The 21,039-nt window shown below is 40.4% G+C and overlaps 2 protein-coding genes across 9 annotated transcripts in view; one reads left to right on the forward strand and one right to left on the reverse strand.

The window, feature by feature from the left end:
• Window positions 1-15,866, forward strand: part of gulp1a (GULP PTB domain containing engulfment adaptor 1a) — a 93,223-nt gene extending 77,357 nt beyond the window's left edge. For 3 of the 7 annotated variants that reach the window (XM_030427920.1, XM_030427922.1, XM_030427923.1), the window contains 9 exons: window positions 2,372-2,443; window positions 6,933-7,031; window positions 7,224-7,361; window positions 7,546-7,662; window positions 9,520-9,606; window positions 10,491-10,721; window positions 10,911-11,049; window positions 11,134-11,228; window positions 15,016-15,866. In XM_030427920.1, coding sequence (XP_030283780.1) covers window positions 2,372-2,443; window positions 6,933-7,031; window positions 7,224-7,361; window positions 7,546-7,662; window positions 9,520-9,606; window positions 10,491-10,721; window positions 10,911-11,049; window positions 11,134-11,228; window positions 15,016-15,087 — 1,050 coding nt within the window. In that variant the 3' untranslated portion in view covers window positions 15,088-15,866. Of the gene's footprint in view, window positions 1-2,371; window positions 2,444-6,932; window positions 7,032-7,223; window positions 7,362-7,545; window positions 7,663-9,519; window positions 9,607-10,490; window positions 10,722-10,910; window positions 11,050-11,133; window positions 11,229-13,238; window positions 13,250-15,015 lie in introns of all 7 variants that reach the window. The other 4 variants (XM_030427925.1, XM_030427926.1, XM_030427921.1 and 1 more) reach the window with 3 other exon arrangements.
• A 1,567-nt stretch (window positions 15,867-17,433) lies between these two features.
• The window catches only part of col5a2a (collagen, type V, alpha 2a), a 45,413-nt gene continuing 41,807 nt past the window's right edge, over window positions 17,434-21,039 (reverse strand). For both annotated transcript variants that reach the window (XM_030427858.1, XM_030427859.1), the window contains 2 exons: window positions 20,592-20,834; window positions 17,434-18,744 (listed from right to left, as the gene is read on the reverse strand). In XM_030427858.1, coding sequence (XP_030283718.1) covers window positions 18,598-18,744; window positions 20,592-20,834 — 390 coding nt within the window. In that variant the 3' untranslated portion in view covers window positions 17,434-18,597. The remainder of the gene's footprint in view (window positions 18,745-20,591; window positions 20,835-21,039) is intronic.

Raw genomic sequence — 21,039 nt, forward strand, 5'->3', positions numbered from 1 at the left:
AATGAAAACAAACCATCTGAAGTTATTTCACTGGGCGGTTGGGAAGTGAAGCAGACATTTTTCACGGTGTACTTTACATTCTATTGACAAAACAGTGAATCCAGGAAATAAGCGACCGCTGCATCGCTAATTAAAACATGAGGAAACCACTTCCGTGACGAGAAACCTTCCGCCTCTGCATTCACCGGAGAGGAGCAGATCTGCAGCTTCATGTTCATGTCAGACTGTCATTAACAAGTCACAGCAGGTCCTGTCAATCCAGGCGATGTGTTTCTTGTTGTGAATTTAATTAGCTTTATGTTCTGTGATGTGACAGTACAGTCTGTCATCACAGCTCAACTGTTGCTCTGCGCTCCGTCATTTCTTTGCTCCGACAAGTCGACACGCATCCGACTGTTGTACGAAGCTGCTGCACGGGCCTTTTTTTGGGCCGCAGCTTTAATGAGTTTCTGCTGACCGCTGTAATCAACAAATGTCATTGACCTCTGGACGGCAGGAGGAACGAGGTGAATGTCTGAGCCGACGGGTTCAGTGAGTCTAACATGAACAATCAGATCTCCTCCTTAAGTCACTTAAACTGCACGTGACACAGATCCTGCCCTTTAGATATGTGAGAACCTTTCAATTACGGAGGAGCGAGCTGTGCACAGACAACGAGATGGAGTCTGAGTGCAGCTTTCAGTGAACTTTTCAGAGCTGCCACAGGGTTGAGATATTTGTGCATATTTTGTGTGTGATTTTATTTATTTATTTATTTATTTTATTTGGCATTGGAGGGTGCGCAGTCCCCTTTAAGCTCAAGTGTGAATCCTTCTGGGGGGAAACGAGGGAGCAGGGGAGGTTCGTTTTTCAGCTGCATGCACCAGTTGATGGATGAGCCTCCAGGCTTGGTCTGCCTTGTGAAACGTCCCCAGTCGTAGCCCAGAATGCACTGGTCAGGAACAAGAGCTTCTCCTTTCTATTCTGGGCATCTGTCAGCTGCGCTCTCAGACATGTCCTGAAGTGTGTAGAGTACATTTGTCACACCGGAGCAGAGCGCTGACACTTTCTTATCAAGCTTCAATCTGCTCTCTGGCTCCGTCGTATTTTACCACTGTAGCATTTTTCACCTAGAAACTGACTGTTTTTATATTTATATTTAAAATAATGCATTTTTAGTTAGTTACAAGTGCTTACGTCTTTAGCTCTTTTTGTATATCTGTTAAATACCATTAAAGGCACAATATGTGAGAATTGGAAACCTGTGCAATCATACTCCAAGCCATTAGAGGGCAGCGCATCACCAGAATGCAGTTAGCAAGGGAGCTCAGTTAACCTTGCAGCTAGCGGTCATATTAGCTGAGCTCCGAGCATCATGGGAATGTCAGTGGCAATGGATGCTAGCTAATTAGCATACTAACTTCAATAGATACCTCTGCAACACCACACATAGACGTCGTCATGTAAAAAATGCTTTTTCTTCCCATTATTTTGATCATTTTAATTCAGTTTTCTTTGTTTTTTTCAACTAAAATAATATATTTTGCTCCTTTTGAAGTGACTCCCAAGTGGTTTTTGTCTCAGCATGAACACCCTGCTTCACAATTTATCAGATTCATATTAGCAAGTTTATTAAATGAACACTGTGCAGGAGAAAAGCGTCATTAGGAACAAGAAACACAAGGACAATGGGCATAATCAGAGCCGAGTCATGGAAAGCTTCACACAGATTTTTTGTCATGTCACGGAGAACCGTCGTCTGTCTGAGCTGCTCCCAGAGGGAGGCATTGTTATTTTGTTGTTCCCAACCTTTAAGGAGCTGACACCGGTGTTTATGAAGTCTGATATTGGAACAGGCTTCACACATTAAGCTCAGGAGGCAGCGGAGCAGTGTGTGTGACCGGAACAATTGCTGCTGCTGCTGCTGCTGCTGCTGTCGCTGCCAGATGGAGAAGCTCCGTGTTCAGGCTCAAAGGTTAATGGCTCCATCTGTTGGAGGACGGCAGAAGTGCCGCCCAGAAGTGTGTCTGTCCTTGTGCGGCTGTTTGTGCAGTATCATACATGCATTCCTCACTTGTATAGGCGGATGCTTTTCGGGGTTAAGCAGTTGAAACTGTACGAGACGGTGCATTTCCGTCTCCGAAGGACGTGAGCATGAATAATTTATTAAGAATGTTATTGGCATTTTTTCAAACTCAGAATAATGAATTCTGGCTGATATTGACTGAAATGTCATGTGTGATTGGTATGCTAATGAAAAGGTGTTCGTCTTCTTCTAATCTACCATTCCTAAAGCCCGCGCTCCTCTCTTCGCTCATATTTATCATCGCATCCGTCTCTGTTGTGTTGACGTCACATCATAGATTTGTTCTGTTTTGTGTTCTCGTTCCAGTTCCTTGGAAACACAGAGGTTGAAGCCCCCAAAGGCACAGAAGTTGTGAAGGATGCAGTCCGAAAGCTGAAGGTAAAAGCCAGTCCTCGCAGCAAGCTGCAGCCTAAAGGATAGCAGAGTGTTCTCGGGCGTCCGGATGGGACTGCAGACTCGGATCAGGGGGAGGTGGGAGTGAGTGACAAATGCTCCCCTCCCTCATCAGTTACCAACAAGGTGCCCTTGGAGTTTTTTCAGCTCCCCGAGTGTGGATGCCTATAAGTGCTGGATAAGCACAGCCGTCTGCTCGGGCGACCTTCCCCCGGTGGATGTAGAATTCAATAAAAACGGATGTTTGTCTGCCGTGAAACCTGTTGTTTTCCCACTCCGCGCTCAAATCCTCCAACCATAACAGCTTTTTTTCTTGAAATATCAACACACCCTTTTTTTTTTTTACTTATGGATTCACTTTATTAAAGCAGAGGTGCTGTAGTGAACCCCGCTGGAGCTCAGTGACACATCATAAAATCTCCTGACACCTAATATTCTCCACCACTGGCTCCTAGACTGAAGTGCATGATCTAATTAGACGCTGCAGACTGGATTTGCATAATAATGTGCTGAAAAAAAAGATTTCTTGAAACAATATAATCTTTAATGACTTGGTTACACTGTTAGTGTTATTAAAGCTACTGTAAAAACACAATGTGCTAACATATGATTTGTTTGTTAATGCATAGATTGAATCTGTACAACTAAACTCGTCGTTTGTCGTAACAAACCCACAAATAAATGGAGTATTTTAGCCTCTTTTAGCTCGTTGTTTTTCCTGTATTAAAGCCCTGACAACCTTACTTTATGCTTCAGGGCTCAAAAGGAAAGTAAATATTCAATTTATAATTCAGGTCGTTGCTGATGTTGCTCTGTGTCTGTTAGATGAAATGTAAATAGTTTGTTGTTTGCCTCAACAACCCGAGAGGCCAAAAAGTACAGGATTGCGTTTTTAACCTTACTTTTAACCTGCATTCATTGACTCTTTTGCTCACTCTGGGCAGTGCAACAAGCTGTAAATATAACACTGACATTTTTAATAGTTGACACGACCAACATGTTCATCAACTCTTAAGTTTTAGCTCGTCGAAGCAGCTCCTGAGGGAAGAATCTTGTGTTTTTTTTAGTGAAAATGTTTCAGATTTTCTATTTAAGATTCTTGGAACTTGGATATTATCCAGCAAACTATCACGCTTTTCTACCAGTTTTGGGCAGAACTATTGCAATCGAGGACTTATTTTGCACAACAGGTCAAAGAAAACCTGCTTTTTTCTGGTTCCGAACTTTTAAAGAGTAAAGCACGATTCCATATAAAGCATATTCAAGGACAGTGTACTCTACAGTTCAGAGTAAGTTGCAAGAACCAGAACAGAATTAGTTCATGTTCACCAGACAATCACTGACTTTGACATTTGTGCTGAACAGGCGGCGCACGGATGGGTTTTTACTGCTGATGAAAGCAGCGAGACTGAATCAAAACAGAAAATGTTCAGGCCAGAAAACCAAAACAATGAGCTGATAGACACTAAAATGACCCAGAGATTACACGTAGCAGCTATGATTAATATAAAATATTGACAAGAGCAGCATTAGTATTTAACCCATGATGTTTTTATTAACATTTCTGGATACTTTCCTTATTAACAGTAAACCTTGACAATCATTTTTCACATATTTCTTTCTTGAAATTCAATATTTTTTCTGGTAGCTTGTTTTCTCAGGCGTCCCATAAACTGCCGCCTATCAAACCCCAGATTGATCAGCATGATTCTCAAACATCACAGTATCTCGCTGTTCACAGACTCACATTGTTTTGCAGTCGATGGGCTTTTTTTTCCAGCCGTGGAACAACAGCTGAGGGTCAACGCTTTCTTTGCTTCCTGAACCATTTTCCACTCAGAGCTCGCAGTCTGACCTCACTTTGTCATTATAATTCTGCTGTAAAGTGATCTGATCTTTATCTTCAGACCTGCTGTCAGCAGAACCCTTATAGCGCCGCATAGATTGACAGGGTGTATCCCGGTCGTGCATTTAAAGGTTGAGGTTGAACTGGGGGGTATAAAGATGTGAGTTCCTCATCAGAGACCAGCGTTCAAGTCCCGTCACACTACCAAGAGTCGGCGTTGGTTTTCTTGGACCAGGACAAAGACCTTTCTTTTATCTAAGTCTTGCTCAGCAGATCATTTTGCAAAGCGCTGGTTAACAGCTTTATTTGTTCCGGGCTTTGGTTTTCAGGCCGAGTGTCTCTAAAAATCCCCGGTGAATGACACTTAACCCGAGTTCACTCCTCAACATTAATCAGGTCGAACTGAACCAGCGGCGCAGCCTTCCTGCATGGGAACACGACCCAGAGAAAAGCTTCTCCGTTCTCACAGCTTCTTGGTAATGTGTCTGAGCTGGCCGCTGCCCGCTGGCCTCCCAACCGTCTTCTCCTGCCAAGATTTGAATCTGTGAGGCCACTTGTAGGGGGGGGGATGGAGGAGGACTGTTTTCCCAAACCCGCACCTCTATTGTTACGTTACATTTGATCTCCTAAGGCCTTGTTGGTGGACCGAGGCTCCATGGTTACTCTCCCAGATACACTGGCAGATTAGGACGGGCTGTTCACTCCAAAGATCATGCGAGGGGAAGAAAACTGTGGGTCGTGCAAAAAAAACGAGCCGAGAGTTATGGTCAAATATTGTGTTCTCGTATCACTTAGAGCGTAAACGCCTTTGTGTTTTCAAGCAGGTTAAATCACCCTGTAACTCACCCTGAGAGTTTACTCCCCCGCTCACTGTGTCTGCAGGCTCCTGGAAAGTAAATAAGTTGAATTATAGAAGATTCACTCGAGGCCTTACAACGGCGTGATCGCAACCGAATGCATCACTTTACTGTAAGCCTGGAGGTGCTGTAACGTTGGAGGCTGTGAAAAAGTGCTGCGGTATCTCACACGCACTCTTTATCAGCCTCTCGAGGTTTCACTTTGAAAGTGAAATCGGCGCGAGTGTGTCGCAGCTGCAGGTTTAATCCTCCCCTCGTTCTTGTCGCCGTTTTGGACACTTCCTGAACTCCCATCTCTGCATACGTTAAGATCTGGAAATACTCGCAGGCTGTTATCAGCTTCCTGGAAGCCTCCTCACACATAATGATGCAGCGTCTCTCTCGCTGACAGTGTTCGCTCTCCTCGCAACAGACATTTAACCGACTGCCAGCTCCTGCTAGTATTTATGTCAGCTGGCAAAATAACTGTGAAAGACTTAAATTGTTTTCTTGGCAGCGCCGGAAAGGAGTGACACAGTGGATGAATCACTGATTCCTTTAATTTCCTCGTTAATCTTCTTTAAAACACTTTAACCTTAATGCTCGTATGTTCTTTGCTCTCTAAAGATCCCAAACAGCCGTTCTTAGTCCAAAGAATATATATACGTGTTTTATGGGGCTTTTACACATTTTATTGACATTAATCTACTTTCAAGTTTTACAAAATGTCATAGATATTTTTGAAGTTGCACTACTGCAGCGAAATATATCAATATTACAGTATATCTTTATCATGATAGCAGACTGTTTCTTAGACTTTAGAAATCGTTAAATGATGATTGTTGTCATTATCTGAACTTACCAGATTGTTCTACTTGTTTCTAATAATTGTAACCACATTAAAGATGATTATTCATTGTGTTGACATTTCTTGATGCAGTTTCCTCCGGCTCTTCAAATGTTTTTAGCCTACTTTAGCTCGTTGTTTTGGTTTCAAGGTCGACAAACTTTGCTCTTCGGTTCAGTCTCGTTGCATCGATTGTAAATGTTTTCCGGCGGCTGGTTTCCACGACCAAAAAGACAAAAGTAACAAGTAGCTGCTGGACATAGAAGATCAGTTAGCGGCTACAGAGCCACACATTTTACTCAGGAGATGGTGGAGACCAAAACAGAGCTAATTTTAGAGTGATGGTTGGATTTGATCGTCAGGTGGCCAGAAATGTGGCTTCAAATGAACAGTAACACTATTGAATATGTAAGCAAGCAGTTAATTGTTAGCTTGCTTAACATTTTAAGGTGATTGTTTTAAATTAGCAATGACAATTTAAGACTGACGCCGATCTTGAAGGCTTCAACAATCTGCTTTTTTCCGGGACGTTGTAGACATCATGATACTTTACAACCACAGTGACCAGAACAACAGAGCCATCTGAACTTACCAATGGAGTGATGTAGAAAACTAGACGATAAAACACTTCAAGAGGCTCTTCTTTGGGTGACATTTTGTAAGGAGTTTCTGCCAAAAATAAACTCTAATGGAATAATGTGTGTCAAGTGTGGTTGTGGGTATTTCATGATTGAGATTCAGATCTTGGATTGAGACTGCAGTCAAATAGATGCTGGTATTGATTCGCCCGCCCCTCACATGGACACATTTTTAGAGTAGTTTTGTTACCAGGTTTGAAGCTGTTCTGTTACAGTAAATGTCATTACCACGTGCTTTTTGTCTTCCTCGTGACTCTCAGGGTCTGAAACTAAAACTTTTTCTGTTTGTGATTCCTCTCATTGGCAGTTCCAGAGACACATCAAGAAGTCCGAGGGACAGAAGATCCCAAAAGTGGAACTGCAGATCTCCATCTACGGCGTGAAGATACTCGATCCCAAGACGAAAGTGAGCCCAGAAAATACTTGAGTTTCTTTATCGCTCAGCAGGCGCGGCGACGCCCACGCCTGTCACCTGAAGTTCCGCTGACAACAAACACCGTGTAGAGAAAAGAAGCGATTTGGTGTCAACGTTCATAAAGTGGGTAAATAATGAATGCCTTGTGTTTGTGTGTGTGTTTTTTTTTGTTTTTTTTTCCAGGATGTGCAGCACAACTGTCAGCTGCACCGGATATCCTTCTGTGCAGATGACAAGACGGATAAAAGGATATTCACTTTTATCTGCAAAGACTCCGAATCCAACAAACACCTCTGCTACGTGTTTGACAGTGAAAAGTGTGTAAGTGTCTCCGGCTTCCTTGTTTGTTTGCACGGAAATAAAGTATAAAACCCTTTTGGCAGAAGGTGTTTTATATGTTTCACGACGTCTTGGAGTTAACCATGAAATGATCGCCTCTGCTGTAATTAAGCTGCAGTGACATTTAGGTGAATATCATCATCGCGTCTTTGCTCTCCTGCTGCAGGCGGAGGAGATAACTCTCACCATCGGTCAGGCCTTCGATCTGGCCTACAAGAAGTTTCTGGAGTCCGGAGGCAAAGACGTGGAGACCAGGAAACAGATCGGGACGCTGCAGAAAAGAGTACGACGCACGTCCAGCCGACTCAGCGTGTTTGACTCTCACACGGGCTTTAAGCAGCACGCTGACACACTGATATTTTTGTTAATTAATGCAGGGCTTGTTTTTTATTGATTGTTTTAAATGATCCAGCGTGGACAATTAAACTGTTGATGAAAAATGTCAGTAATGAATATTAATGATGGAGCCCTCTGTTGTTACCGAGCCAATCTCGAAATTGAATTACTGTGCACCCTGCCGAAACTGTGGCGCTTCCCCAGTGGTTTTGTTTAAATGGTGATTTATTAAAACATTATTATTAACTTGGTTAAATGACGGACAGGCTGAGGCAGCTAAATAACACTGTGACATTTATTCTAAGGTTCATTTGGATTCAATTCCAAAGGGACCAATTTGGACGGCCATCTGGGGTTTTAGCTTGGTGGAGAAAAAGCTTAAAAACTTTCCACGAACACTTTGCATGTAATCAAAATGTTTCCAGACATTAAGTGGTTTAAGGTGAAATGACGTGCAAGGTTCCTTGAGAGGAAAAAATTGAGACTGTAAAAGTGTTTTGATTTAGCCACAAATAGTCGAGGGTCACTGAGAGAGATTTAATTTAAGTGTTGTGCAAAAACACAGAAATCAAACATTTTTACTGAACGTAATAAATAAGCTACATTTTCCCGTCTTCATGTGTGTCGCTCGAAGTTGCATCGCTGTTTCTTCACTTCAAAAGTGCGCGACCACATGCTCGCACGGATGATTAGCATTTAATGTTGCAGGTTATGGCAAGATGTTGATTAGACTCTTAAAAGATATCACATTGAATCACATCGGCGCTTTCAACTTTACAGCAGAGTCGTCATCAGCTGAGCTCATTAGTTGTTATTCTTTTATATATAGATCTGTTATGACAGGTTTTTTTTGCATGGTTGACGGTCCTGAGACAAGCTAGTAAGTTGACCATTAGTGGATTATATGGAAGGGTTTTGGTTTGCTAGACATTATGAATTTATCTGCTGTCAGACTCAGGGGCGGTTCTGGGGGGGGGGCAACAGGGGCCAGTGCCCCCGTAACTCTGAGTCTGGACCCCCCTGTGGCCCCCCTGACAGTTAGTCTGCATTAATAATACAATGACAGATTTCTTGCAATGATTTTGTTCTGAAGGGAAAGGCAGAAATAAAGTGTCTCAGCAGTTTACTACCCAATCAAAATTGCTGAAACTGTAAACACTGCTTTGTCTGAATGAAGGATTTATCCTTTTTTCCGGGTTGTATGTGCCCCCTAACAAAAAAGACGGCCCCAACCTGGCCCCCCTCTTAAAACTGGTCTAGAACCGCCACTGGTCAGACTGTTTGTAACATAAATATTTTAGGGGGGTTTCACATCGATGTGAAGAAGTACGTGAATTTGTTTCTGCAAAGACAGAACCACCATCCGTTCTATTATCTATAACTTACTTTAACAACGTACTGCAGTTGTATCATATTCTGATATCTGATATCACAGTGTTGTTCATATTGTCCAGTGGTAACCACGTGTCTCAAAATGTGGGTATCTACATTTTTCGAGAAAAAAAACAAGGCATAAGTTTTCCTTCATGGATAAAAAAAAAAGAAGAAGCACAATCACCAAGCTGAGAACCGGTTTTTAATGAGGCTTTGTTTGGTTTTGGGTTTTTCACAGAGCAGTGAAGACGTTGCAGTATCATGAAAGATTCGCCCACTTAAACCTAATTCATCTACGAGAATTTCTGCAAAACTCTGCAGTTAAATTGGCCGTTATTTTCCAATACCAGACATCACGCTGCAGCTCCTTTTGTCCTTATTTGAGTGCGTCCTCTGCAAAAATGACTGAACTGCTCTTGTGTTTGTGCAGATTCAAGAGCTGGAGACAGAAAACTCTGAACTGAAGCAACAACTTCAAGATCTCGAAGAGCAGCTGATGATTGCTCACGTGCCACCAGTAAGGACAAACTGCACCGACTGACACGGCCTCACGTTTAGGGACGGAAAGTTTAGATTTCACATTAAGGATCATATATTTAACCCTTAGTATCCTCTAAAGATGTCTTCTATCTCTTGAAGGAAACAGTCTGCTACGTAGCAGTATCTAGCATGCTAACAGTAGCTAGCATTAGCTGATCAAGGGTGCGTTTAATTTAACTTCTGAATATAACTTTTTATTTCTAAGACCAAATTTTGTTTGCAAAGTTTGTCGCATATTTCAAGTCTCACATCGTCTGCAATAATAATTGCAACGTCTGCAGACGAACAGCTTATAAATGTGATGTGACTCGAATCGTTTTGGATTCAAACGTTGTTTCATTCATTTATTTCAGGACAATGTGAAATAAACGTATTGCACCAGATGGAGCACAATGTAAACTGCGTGCTCACAATGCAAATCTAACAATATAGAAAATAATGTATACATATTCATTCACATTCATTCAGGTTAGGCAACCCGGTCACAGCAAATCATCTCCGTGACCATCTTTTAATTAAAGTTGAACAAATTTGAGTTTGCAACTTTTTTTAAGCACTTTAAGGACAGCTGGGTTTTGCTGATATTGCTCCGCTGATTAAATTCACGACCTGCACCTCAAGTGTTTCGATGACCGAACCTGTCTGGAGGCAGTCGCGAGGGTCTGAGCCGCGACTGAAGCCAAGCAATTACACACCTGATTGGTCTGATGAGAAATGTGATACGCTCGGCGTCTAATTGGGCCAAAAGCCAGTACCTGTGAGCGCCCGCTGCGAATGCAATTACCTGCGCCTCTCCTGCTCTACAACACTCACTAATGTTGTGCCTCTCTGCTCGTTTCCCTGTCTGCGATCTTTCCTCAGCCGCTGCACATAAACGCAGCTAACGAAGCGTACATGCTGCAGAGGCCCTCCTCTCTCTTCTGGTGTCACAGCCTCAAGTCGCTCTCCTGTCTGGAGATCTCCTCCGTCACGCTCACTCCTATGAGCTCGCCGGAGTCCAACCTGTCCGCCGGGCTACTAACTCCTCCGCCTGCCAAACCCGCTCTCCTTCCTCCTAAGCCGACCGAGGGGTGCAGCATCCCGCGGCCTCGCGTAAACACCCTCTGCTTTATTTCTTCCTCTGTTCTGTTTGCTCTGTCGCCGCCTTCCTGGCTTCAGTATCTCCTGCTTGTATTTTACTTCTGCTGTTTCTGATTCTTGTCTTGGCTTTTTGTATAAAAATTAACTGTGTGGTTTGTCGAAGCGCAAGCTCACACATATCTGACCCGACCTCACACACAGGCGGGCAGCATCTCCATGAAGCCGCAGTCTACAGACGTTTTCGACATGGTTCCGTTCTCACCTGTGACGCCGCTGGTGCCCACACCTGCCAGCAACGGCTGCCCACCGCCACCACCCACCACATTACCACCAGACATAAGTGAGTATCTCCTTCATCCCCGTCTGAGTCACACATTTTAATCGGTTCTCCAGCTCCTGATGGATCTGCCGTCTGTGTTCGTAGGGAAAGATCTGTTCGGTGCCGAGCCATTTGATCCGTTCACCTGCGGGTCGGCTGACTTCCCTCCAGATATTCAGTCGAAGCTGGATGAGATGCAGGTGAGCGGCTCTTCTGTCTGCTTTATCTTTAAAGGGAACTGCAGGGAGGCTTCTGAACTGTGAAACCTGGCGCTCCTATTTGTTTTATTATCAGTATCAGCACTTTGAAAGTCTCTTTTGTTTCTATATTTATATTCATAAGGCTCTGAGTGTCACCTCGGAGGCGGGCGGCACCTCTGCTGAATCATATCTTGGTCTTAATTGGCCTGTGAGGGAGCTCCACTGCCCCGTTTATTACAATTATTAATGTTACTGTAGATCAGGTTTGTCATGCAAAGAGCAGTAAAACAAGCTGATGTGAGGGATTACCTAATTCTCTCTTCCTGTTCCCGTTCTTTGTGTAAAAAAAGCTGAGCACAATAGGGTTTTAATGAAACTCCTCTGCCAACTCAGGGGTGAATGAACTCACTTCTTAATTTAAATAGATCAGGAACATGAGACCAGTTTGGTTTAGAAATTAATTATTAAAAGGTATTTTGCGTGTGGCTTTGTTGAACGATCTCAGCATTCAACAGAACTTGACCACAAATGATCCGGCGGAGCAACAAATGAACAGTTTTGTGTTTTATCAGAAATAACACATAATTTCCTCCCCGCTGTCTGGAAGTATAGAACAAAAACTCCATCAGCGCTCATTCACGAGGGGCTCATTCATATTGCATTGCTTTCTTTAGAGGCCTCACATATCATCAGTGACAGTGTGGCTCAGTGGTTCTCAGACTGTGGACCGGGTCTCTCTGGGGGGGACACAGAGCCATTAAAGGGAGGCCGGGGAGACGGCAGCAGCTGCAGGATGTCATTACTGAGATCAGGACAAACAAACAAGAGTTCATTAGTGAAGCCATTAAGATCAGGACCAGGTGATTTGTACCTGTAGGTAGATTTAGTTTGCTACACTGTGAAACATTTGAAGCAGGCTCAACTTTAAAACTCGACTTCCCCTAACTTTTTACAGTGTAAAACCAACAGAAAGTTAACAGAACATGACAAACAAACAGTTTTTTAATCAGCCACTGTTTGATCAACACTGACAGACAGTCAATTCTGCTCGTCATTTGCATTTTAAGAGTCAGTTTTACAGCTGTGGCTGCTCGTGTTAGAGCCACTCGGCACCAGAGAGAGTCGGTACAAAGGCAACATGTGAGGCTGCGAGGGGAGCGACTGGAAACCACATCACAGTTCACTCTGTTTATATTAGAAGGAGAAACTCATTGTGTGTTTTACTCCTCTTTTTAGAAACTTCATTTATGAATGAAGTAAAAACTTAGCCAAACCTTCTCTGAACTCAATATATCAACCCACAAGAAATCATGTTTTAAAATAAGATGCAAAAGGAACATTTTTAATTGAATTAAATAAAAACGTACATATGCAGGATAAAGCAACAAAATCTAACTTCCTGGAGAAAGAAGGTAGATTACTGAATCTCATCCCCAGATCATCAAATACTGACGCTGCAGGCTGGCAGCTTGGTTTCAGACTCCAACACAAAGTGATACACTTGGTCACCTAAGTTATTAACAGAGATGTGGACTCGAGTCGAACAGAAGATTAGTTAATTCCACTTAATTCATTTACTCTACTTTTACAGTGTGCTCATACCCAAGCAGAGAAGAAAAGAGAGTTTGGCTTTTGTACTGCCTCTTACTCGGGTTAAAAGAAGAAGTTTGAGAACCACTGCTGTAGTTTAAGTTGGAATACAATCAGTCAAATCATCACAAATACATTTTTATTCCATAACCACCACAGCCAGTCTTTCTCTGTTGGTCTGTGTAAAGCATTAAATTGAAGGGTTTTGAGTTATAGTATGATTAGAAAATAATGATTCCTGGAGCTGAAAGTCAGCTCAAACTTTTGATCCTGTCTGTGAAGTAACTGCTGATGTTTAGCAAGGACTCGCCTGTAGGAGGCGATGTTGGACCGACTTGCTTGTTTTTAACGTTTCCTTCAGATTCTTCCTCTTCTTAATTATTAACACCTGAATTCACCTCTTGTCTTTTCCACCTGTAGCGGCAGAGATGGTTGGTACTGTTTGCTCTGTGTCTGTGCTGTGACAGTGGTTGTGTTGGTTTGCATGTTTGGAGCATGTTGCATGTTTTCACTAATCCTGTGTGCTGCAAATTTACCTTCTCCTCTAAAAGTGTCTGTCTTTTTCTCAGTAGTGTGTTTAGTCCTCACTGTGTTTGAGTAACAGTGTGTTTTCTCAGCTTGTCTCGTCTGTAGTTGATGAGTTGCTGACGTAGATTACTGTGAGGAAACACTTTTGAAACTCTTAAAATTTTCATATGATCAATACGGAGGCCCTTTTTTTTCCTAGGGATCGATTTTCTAAATAGTTTTCTCTCCGATGTTGATGGCTTAAGAACTGGTAGAAAAAAATGTTTTGTATTGACTTCATTTTTTTTTTCCATCAGTGAAAAAATTATAACTCTGAAGATTTTTTTTTTCATGAGTGAAAGAGAGTGAAAAAAAATGTCATGAGAATGTTTTTTTTTTTTTATGTTTGAATTTTTTGTTTGTTTGTTTTCAGGAAAAAACTTATTTTTTCATGTGTGAAACCTGGTGAAAAACAATTCCAAAGGAGGAAAAGTTTTTCAAGACAAAAACTAAATTTAATGTGTGAAAGTGGGGAGAAAATGTAAGGTTTAGGCAGGATTTTTTTTTTTTTTGGTTACGATAACATTCAATCTGGTGAAACACTGACAGCAGATTATATTATCACACATTCTTCACCAAAAGAGAGACATAACAGTATGTTATGTAACCTCCTCAAACACAATAGATGTATTTTGTGTTTAGTGTGCAAGAACAAATGACAATCACTTAATGAGCCTTACAAAAAAAGAAAAATAAATTTCTCCAGACACATTTTTCACTCGATTTCACTCATTAAATTTAGTTTTTCTCCTGAAATGTTCTTTCACTTGGTTTGACATATAAAGAAAAAAAAATGAACAAAAAATTCACTCAAAAAGAATAAAATTCTCCTGCAAAAAAAATGTTTCATTTGGATTCTCAGATGAATTTAAAAAATATATATATTTTTCACTTGGTTTGACACAGAATAATAAAATTCAAAAAAATTTTCCTGGAAAAAAAAGTTTTCACACATTAAATAATGGTCCGCAAAAAGATTTTCCAATCGGTTTCACATATACTTTTTTTTCCTGAAATGTTTTTTTTTCAATTCGTTTGACACACAAAAAATATTTTTTTCCTTAAAAAAGTTTTCAAAAAATCTCCTGCAAAAACATTTTTCAATCGGTTTATCAGATACATTTTAGTTTTTTCCAGAAAAAAGTTTCACACATAAAAAAAATAAAAATCTGCAAAAAATAAAATTTTCTTTCTCAAGAACATTTTATTCACTTGGTTTGACAATTCAAGAAATGAATCGCCAGAAAAACCAACTTCACTTCCGTCGATAACCGCAGATTAGTGTGCTATAATTTTTAGCAACTGATGTCACATTTGATTTACAATTTTACATCTACATCTACAGTTTGCAAAATAAAATGGCTTTTAACTTTCTATGTAAATTACTTTCAGCAGTGCTCTCCCATCAGGCTCATGGTTTATGATCTCACACATGATGCATGACCGAGCATGACAGAACAGCAGTGTTTTTAATCTCTGGTTTGGCGTTTCCTTCTGTTTTACCCTCAGAAATTCAGTGACTTTTTTCCCCATTGGCTCTAATCCAAACATTATTCACAACACATGTGATCTCTCAGGTACCACATCCTTGTCACTGAACACCCCCACTGTCCTCTGGCTTGTCTTACAGGAGGGGTTCAAAATGGGACTAACCTTAGAGGGTACCGTCTTCTCTTTGGACCCGCTTGACAGCCGCTGCTGATGCCAAGAAGATGCTCTTTGTCGCGTACTTTTAACTCGTTTGTATGAAGAAGTGCCAAAATCCACTCCACGGTCGAGTCAAGATGTCACAGTTTTTCATCTTGAGGTTTATATGCATTTGCATTTAGATGGGTTTTTTCGATATTTCAAGGTAAACTCAGATCCATTATAGAGAAGAGCCTATTTTTGTAAAAGAACAAACTTATGGAAGGAGTAGTTTTGAGTACCGTTGCTTGCACAGGCAGTGAGAGATGTAAATAGTCGAATATGTCCAATGGTACACAGAATTTTCATAATGAGAGACAGTTTGTGTGTATGCACCATTTGAATTCTGTATTGTTAACACATTCCTGTTTGTATGCCAAAACACAAGCTGGCGAAGAAAATAAATGGAGTCTGTATCACTAACACAGCTCATCCATAACATCACATAGCTTATTTTACTCAACATTATCTCACTCATGAATTAATCCAGTCTTTTTTTGTTTGATTGTTTGTTTGTTTTATTTCTGGCTTACTGACCCGTATTGTTTTTGTAATGAGTTGTTGGTTTATTTCATGTTTTTTTTTTTTTTTGCATTTCACAAGTCTGAGTCGCCATTTCAGTATTTTACTTGTCATATTTTTACTTTGTCATGATTTTAGTCTGCTTTTCTTGCACCAGAGGGCACTTTGTTTGGACGGTTTCTGTCCATATACAGTACTATTCTCATTATTTTACTTTTGGTTGCATTGACTTTGCTGTTACAGTTATTAAAGAAAATTTTACCGCAAAAAAAGCAAAAAAAAAAATGTTTTTTGTGTTTGTGTATTTTCCTCAGTTCAAAGATTTTATAATGGCAGTGATGGTAGTTGGGTCCAACACTTTGTACAATATGTCATGGCCTTTGAGATATTAGTCTTGACCGGACATTCATGGTTTCATGACAAAGAGACTTTGGTGATCCTCTAGCACCTCCACAAGGATTATATATTTGGTAAGGTTCTGGTGCTAAACTATTTGTATTTTTGATTTAGTGCCATCATCAGGTCTCAATCTCCATTCATCTAAATCTAAATGGGACTATTATTTACAAAATGAACATCTTGTTGTAGTGAAGCACATTTAAAACTGGCGACTGAGACCATAAATACATTTGGAAACAGTCCACTGAGGTACTTCTTCGGTAACATCAATGCTAAAGATGTGGTTTCACATCACTTTTTATCTCTTTAATCATAACTGTGTTTTTTGCCTCATAACTCCACTCCCTCCCTGAGATGAAATTATTCAATTACTGTGTAAAGTTTTTTAATCTGCAGTAGGCGCACCTGTGCAAATTTATGCTAAACCCTCTATATCTCTTTCTGCTGCCTGGTGTCACCCCGGGTAAGCCGTACAAGTTCCCCGGTTTGGAAGCAGAAGGAGTTAGTTGCCCTGCTGAACCTCCTGGTCCCTCTCAAAGATGCTCCTCCAGAAGAAGCTGGAGTGCTGTCTTACAGCAGGATGAGGCACACACACATACACACTTACATACCAACAGAGGACTCTACTTCTACACCAAGTGATGTGGACCTATATTTATGGTCATTTTGTAAAAATATAAATGGAAAATGGATCTTTTTCCCCATAATATTGCAAATGTGACAAAAAGACAAGAAACAAAATAAACCCAAACTGCCAAAAGGGGACTTGGGAGTCACTTCTACCTATCAAAGAGGGGACTTCCACATACTGCAGTCGAGCCGTCTGTACCAATTTTCATCAAATTCAAACCTTCAAATTCAAACATTTCTCTGTGATACAAATATTACAAAAACAATTGTGGCCAATAAAATGGAGAATAAATAATGTTTTACCTAGAACAGCCAACAGTAACACCCTCTTATTAAATAAACTGTGATTGGCCCGTGTCTCTTCACGGGCATGATTTTCTAAACCAGAACCAGAACTCTAGTATTTTCTCCTAACACTTGATTTATTATATGCTGAAAGGTTATTATGGAAGTTTTGCCAAACAGAGCTAAAAATAATACTGCATTGCTCAGCTTTAATGGGACCAAATGAACTCTTCTGAAACAAGAACAGGCAGAGAGAAGTATTTTCAATATTTATTTCCAAAAGATGAAACGCATCTGCTTCCAGTGTGGAAAGCTTCTTCCTCCTCCTCCTCCTTCTCCTCCTCCTCCTCCTCTGCTTCCTCTCTGCCTCTGGGGTGTTATCAGGCAGTCAAGCCTCGCAATAGTTACAAATCTATAATAAATATACTCAAATATGAACCAAATGGTCACAATAGAATTAATTGAAGGCACATTCATGAAACTTGCAAACAGCTTGCATTAAAAAAAAAAAAAAAAAAAAAAACTGAATGTTGACATAAATGTCTTTAAAACTACAAAATATGTCAAGAAATGTGTGAAAAAAAAGGCCAACATAAAAGACCTAACTGTACCTGAATCAATATGACAAGAGCTTGGGGGGATTAACAAGCATTTTGTTTAATTTGTTGCAAAGCAAGAAATACAAAGCAAACAGGCACTCACAGCCACCTTATTCTATAAAACTGATTATAAAAAAGATTTCAAGAGCATATAAATCCAGGATACTGAAAAAAAAGGGGGAACTGACATGCATAAAAATAGAGTATTCTGTGCTACCTTTTACTGAAATCGAAGGAAAAAAACAAAATGTTACAAATCACCACACACCACTCACGTGACACCTCATTCATCTCTCCGTTGTTGACAGAAAGATCTTTATTGGTATCCCCAAACCCTGCCCTACCGCGCAGCTGGGAGGAGTGCACAAGGATCACACTACTTACAAAACAGCACCTGTGAACAAAGATTTACATGTAGTGTCATCGTTTCTCAGTTATTCGGTGACGAGGTAGCTAACACTGAGGAATCGACAGTCTTAATGTGTCTTTAATGTTGTACGTGGTCGGTACAGAGTTTCAAAAATAACTGGTTACAGACATTGGTTCATGAAAACTGTCTCGAGAAAAATACCTGCGCCAGTGAATGTATCACCTGCTGTATTTGTTTCCTCAATAGCACCACAATCTTGTTTTTATATTCAAACATTTAAGAAAAAAAAAAAAAAAGGAATAGACAAATCTGTAGAAAATAGTAGTGGAAGGACAACATTTAGTGGGATTTTTCTGGGCCTATAAACAGCAGTTATCATTTTAAAGCTTTTCATATTCATAAATCTTTGGTTTTGTGAAATAAAATTAAAGATCTTTGGACCAAACTACACCATAAGCCTCGAAATCCATCGAGCTTCAGGTCAAACGTACACAAGACAGAGGAATGATTCTGATTTTTTACCAATTATTTCATGCAATTTTCCAAACATTCATTCTGACTTACAAATCTTCGATGTCTTGAACTGGGTTGAAAGGCACAATAAATATCTTGCCACAGGGCCAGAATAGTCCTCAGTACTCGTATGTACAATGTGGCTGATCGCGTCAGCTGTCAGTTCAATAGTCTCAGGATTCTCCTCGACACATCCCTGCTGACGATTTTACAAGAAGCACACTGGCCCGATATCGACACCGAACTCTTGATCTGAGCCACCAATGTCCACAGGGGCAATGTCCACAATAGGAAGTCTTGCTGTTTTCTGTGTCCTGTACTCAAACACTGTCTTGCCCCAGTTGCCATTTGCTTGCTGTAAAAGACAGAAAAAAAAGAAATTCAATAACCAACTTACATTTTCTCTACAATGGAGAACATTACATTGCAGTGAAATGGTAAACAGTATTCTGAAGAATTTGTTGTGCTTAAATGTCATCATGTATGTATTTATGTATGATGAAAGTACAGGGCATTTCTCCAAGTTGTTCTTTTGTTGGAAGCCCTGAGAGGCATGTAAAGACTTTTTTCTTGTGATCCATTTTTCATCCATTTTCTTTTCAAAATCTGATCTAAACTGTTTTCCCTTAGCTATTGAGAACTGGTGTGGATTTTTTTTTTTTTTTTGTATCTTAATTTTATTTTTATTTTTTTTCAGTGAATCATAGTGAAAAAAAAAAATTCAGGAGATAAAAAAAGATCTGTGAAACTGAGTGAAACAATGTTTTTGCAGGAGAATTTTTTTTTTTCTTTTTTTCTGAAGAATCTTTTTATGTTTGTATGTGAAACTGTGTAAATACATGTTTCATACATGGAAAACACATTTTGTGGAAAAAAAAAAATTCTACTGACCAAAATTCACTACCCAGTGTTCTAAATAAATAGGCTTAGGGTTACTTTACTTTATGAGATCTGATACTTTCATGTTCATTTAACTTTATTTTTATTTTTGTGTGAAGGTTAGTAGCTGTCGTAGTCAACAAATCCCATTAAAAGACCAAAACTAACTTTTAATTGATCCTACAAACTGACATTGTCTGGATAATGTATCCAAGGCTGGTATACATATCATATTCCTTTGTGTCACAGAGCTTCACAGTTGACTTTTACAACACATCAAGTCACATTGCTTAACACACACACTGTGGTGTAGTATTACTTATTGTATACACACGATCCTGCTGGATAAAATGGCACTAGTCCACCAAATGAGGATTATTCTGAATGTTAAAATAATCTCCTACACATGCGGTATTCTACTGTTAGCCACTTGGGGGCAGCACAACAAGCTGTAAACACATAATCACTATATAAGGTTCTCATGGAGAACTTGCAAAAATGCAACTATAGATTTACTTCTCAGACAGTATTAAGAGAAGCAGGTTCGTTTACTTGGTCATTAAAAACGCCTTAGCTGACTTCCTGCGAGGAAACCCCTGCCGCCATTACATTCCATTTCTCTGGAAAACTCCTCAGATCGACTCTTCCAAGATTACAGGAGTGAGTCATCAATGATGAAACCTAAGCGCTGCAGATCAACCACCATGCACTCCAGTTTCTCATGAATTTCTGCTTGACATCAAGGAGCAGCTGATTGCAGTATTTGAGAGGGATGTTTGATGTCGCCTGAGGGTTTTCTGTATTCAAATTATCTACAATGACGACGGTTTCAAAAACAGATGTGAGCGATTGGAACAAACCGCAAAAATGTCAGAGCAAACAACGAACAATATCTTAATAATTCAATGTTTGTTGCACATTATAGTCCTGTTAGTAGGCCATGCATTAGCAGTTGTTTATGTTATTATGGTATCTAAAAGGTTAGAGAAAGAGATGGAGCTGCTTATTTAAAATCAGCAGTAGTCATTTTGAAGTACCTGAAAGCTATAATAAAGCGCTGCACAGTTAACTGACTGACGATCTAACAAGGAACACTGACAACAAGGTCAAGTGCATTCCATTTAAATCCCCTGCACCTCCCCCGCTCATTTTCCCTCCGCTCTCCAAGTGGCCTCAGTGCCTTGTATGCTGTTACATAATACCAAGGGCGAAGGGTGACTGCTGATGAAACGCAGCTAAACTCACTGTCGGTTTTGTTCATTTGATGGGATTTGTTGAGAGCAAGAAAAACATAAACTAATCCCAGCCTGTGTGTGAACTTACTGAGCAGGAGTCCTCCACCACTGTGTATCTGAAGCGGTTGTTTCCCTCTGCTTTGAGTTCCAGGTCGTTGGAGCCCTTGAGGATCACAGCTTTCTTATAGTTGCCATTCTTCTCGTCCTTGTAGCCCACAGAGTTCTTGCAGTGGTAGGTGATGGTCTGAGATGCCTCCTTGGAAAGCAGGCGGATGAAGGTCATCTGAACAGTGACGGCGTTTGTAGCCTGATCCTTGTTGCCATAAGCAAACTGGAGACACAAAGAAAGCGATCAATAAAAAACCTTTTTTTCGTTTTTGCACAAATTTCTGCAACATTTGGCTGTTCTGCATGCTTTAAAACTCAGTTTGTCCTTATGTTATCGTTTCAATTATTGGAATATATTCTTAAAAAGATTCTTAAACAACTCCGGCGTTCCTGCTTAGTCTCTCCTATCACAAAAAATGTAACAGCTC

Source organism: Sparus aurata, chromosome 9 (genome assembly GCF_900880675.1).
Source record: "Sparus aurata chromosome 9, fSpaAur1.1, whole genome shotgun sequence".
Taxonomy (NCBI): Eukaryota; Metazoa; Chordata; class Actinopteri; order Spariformes; family Sparidae; genus Sparus; species Sparus aurata.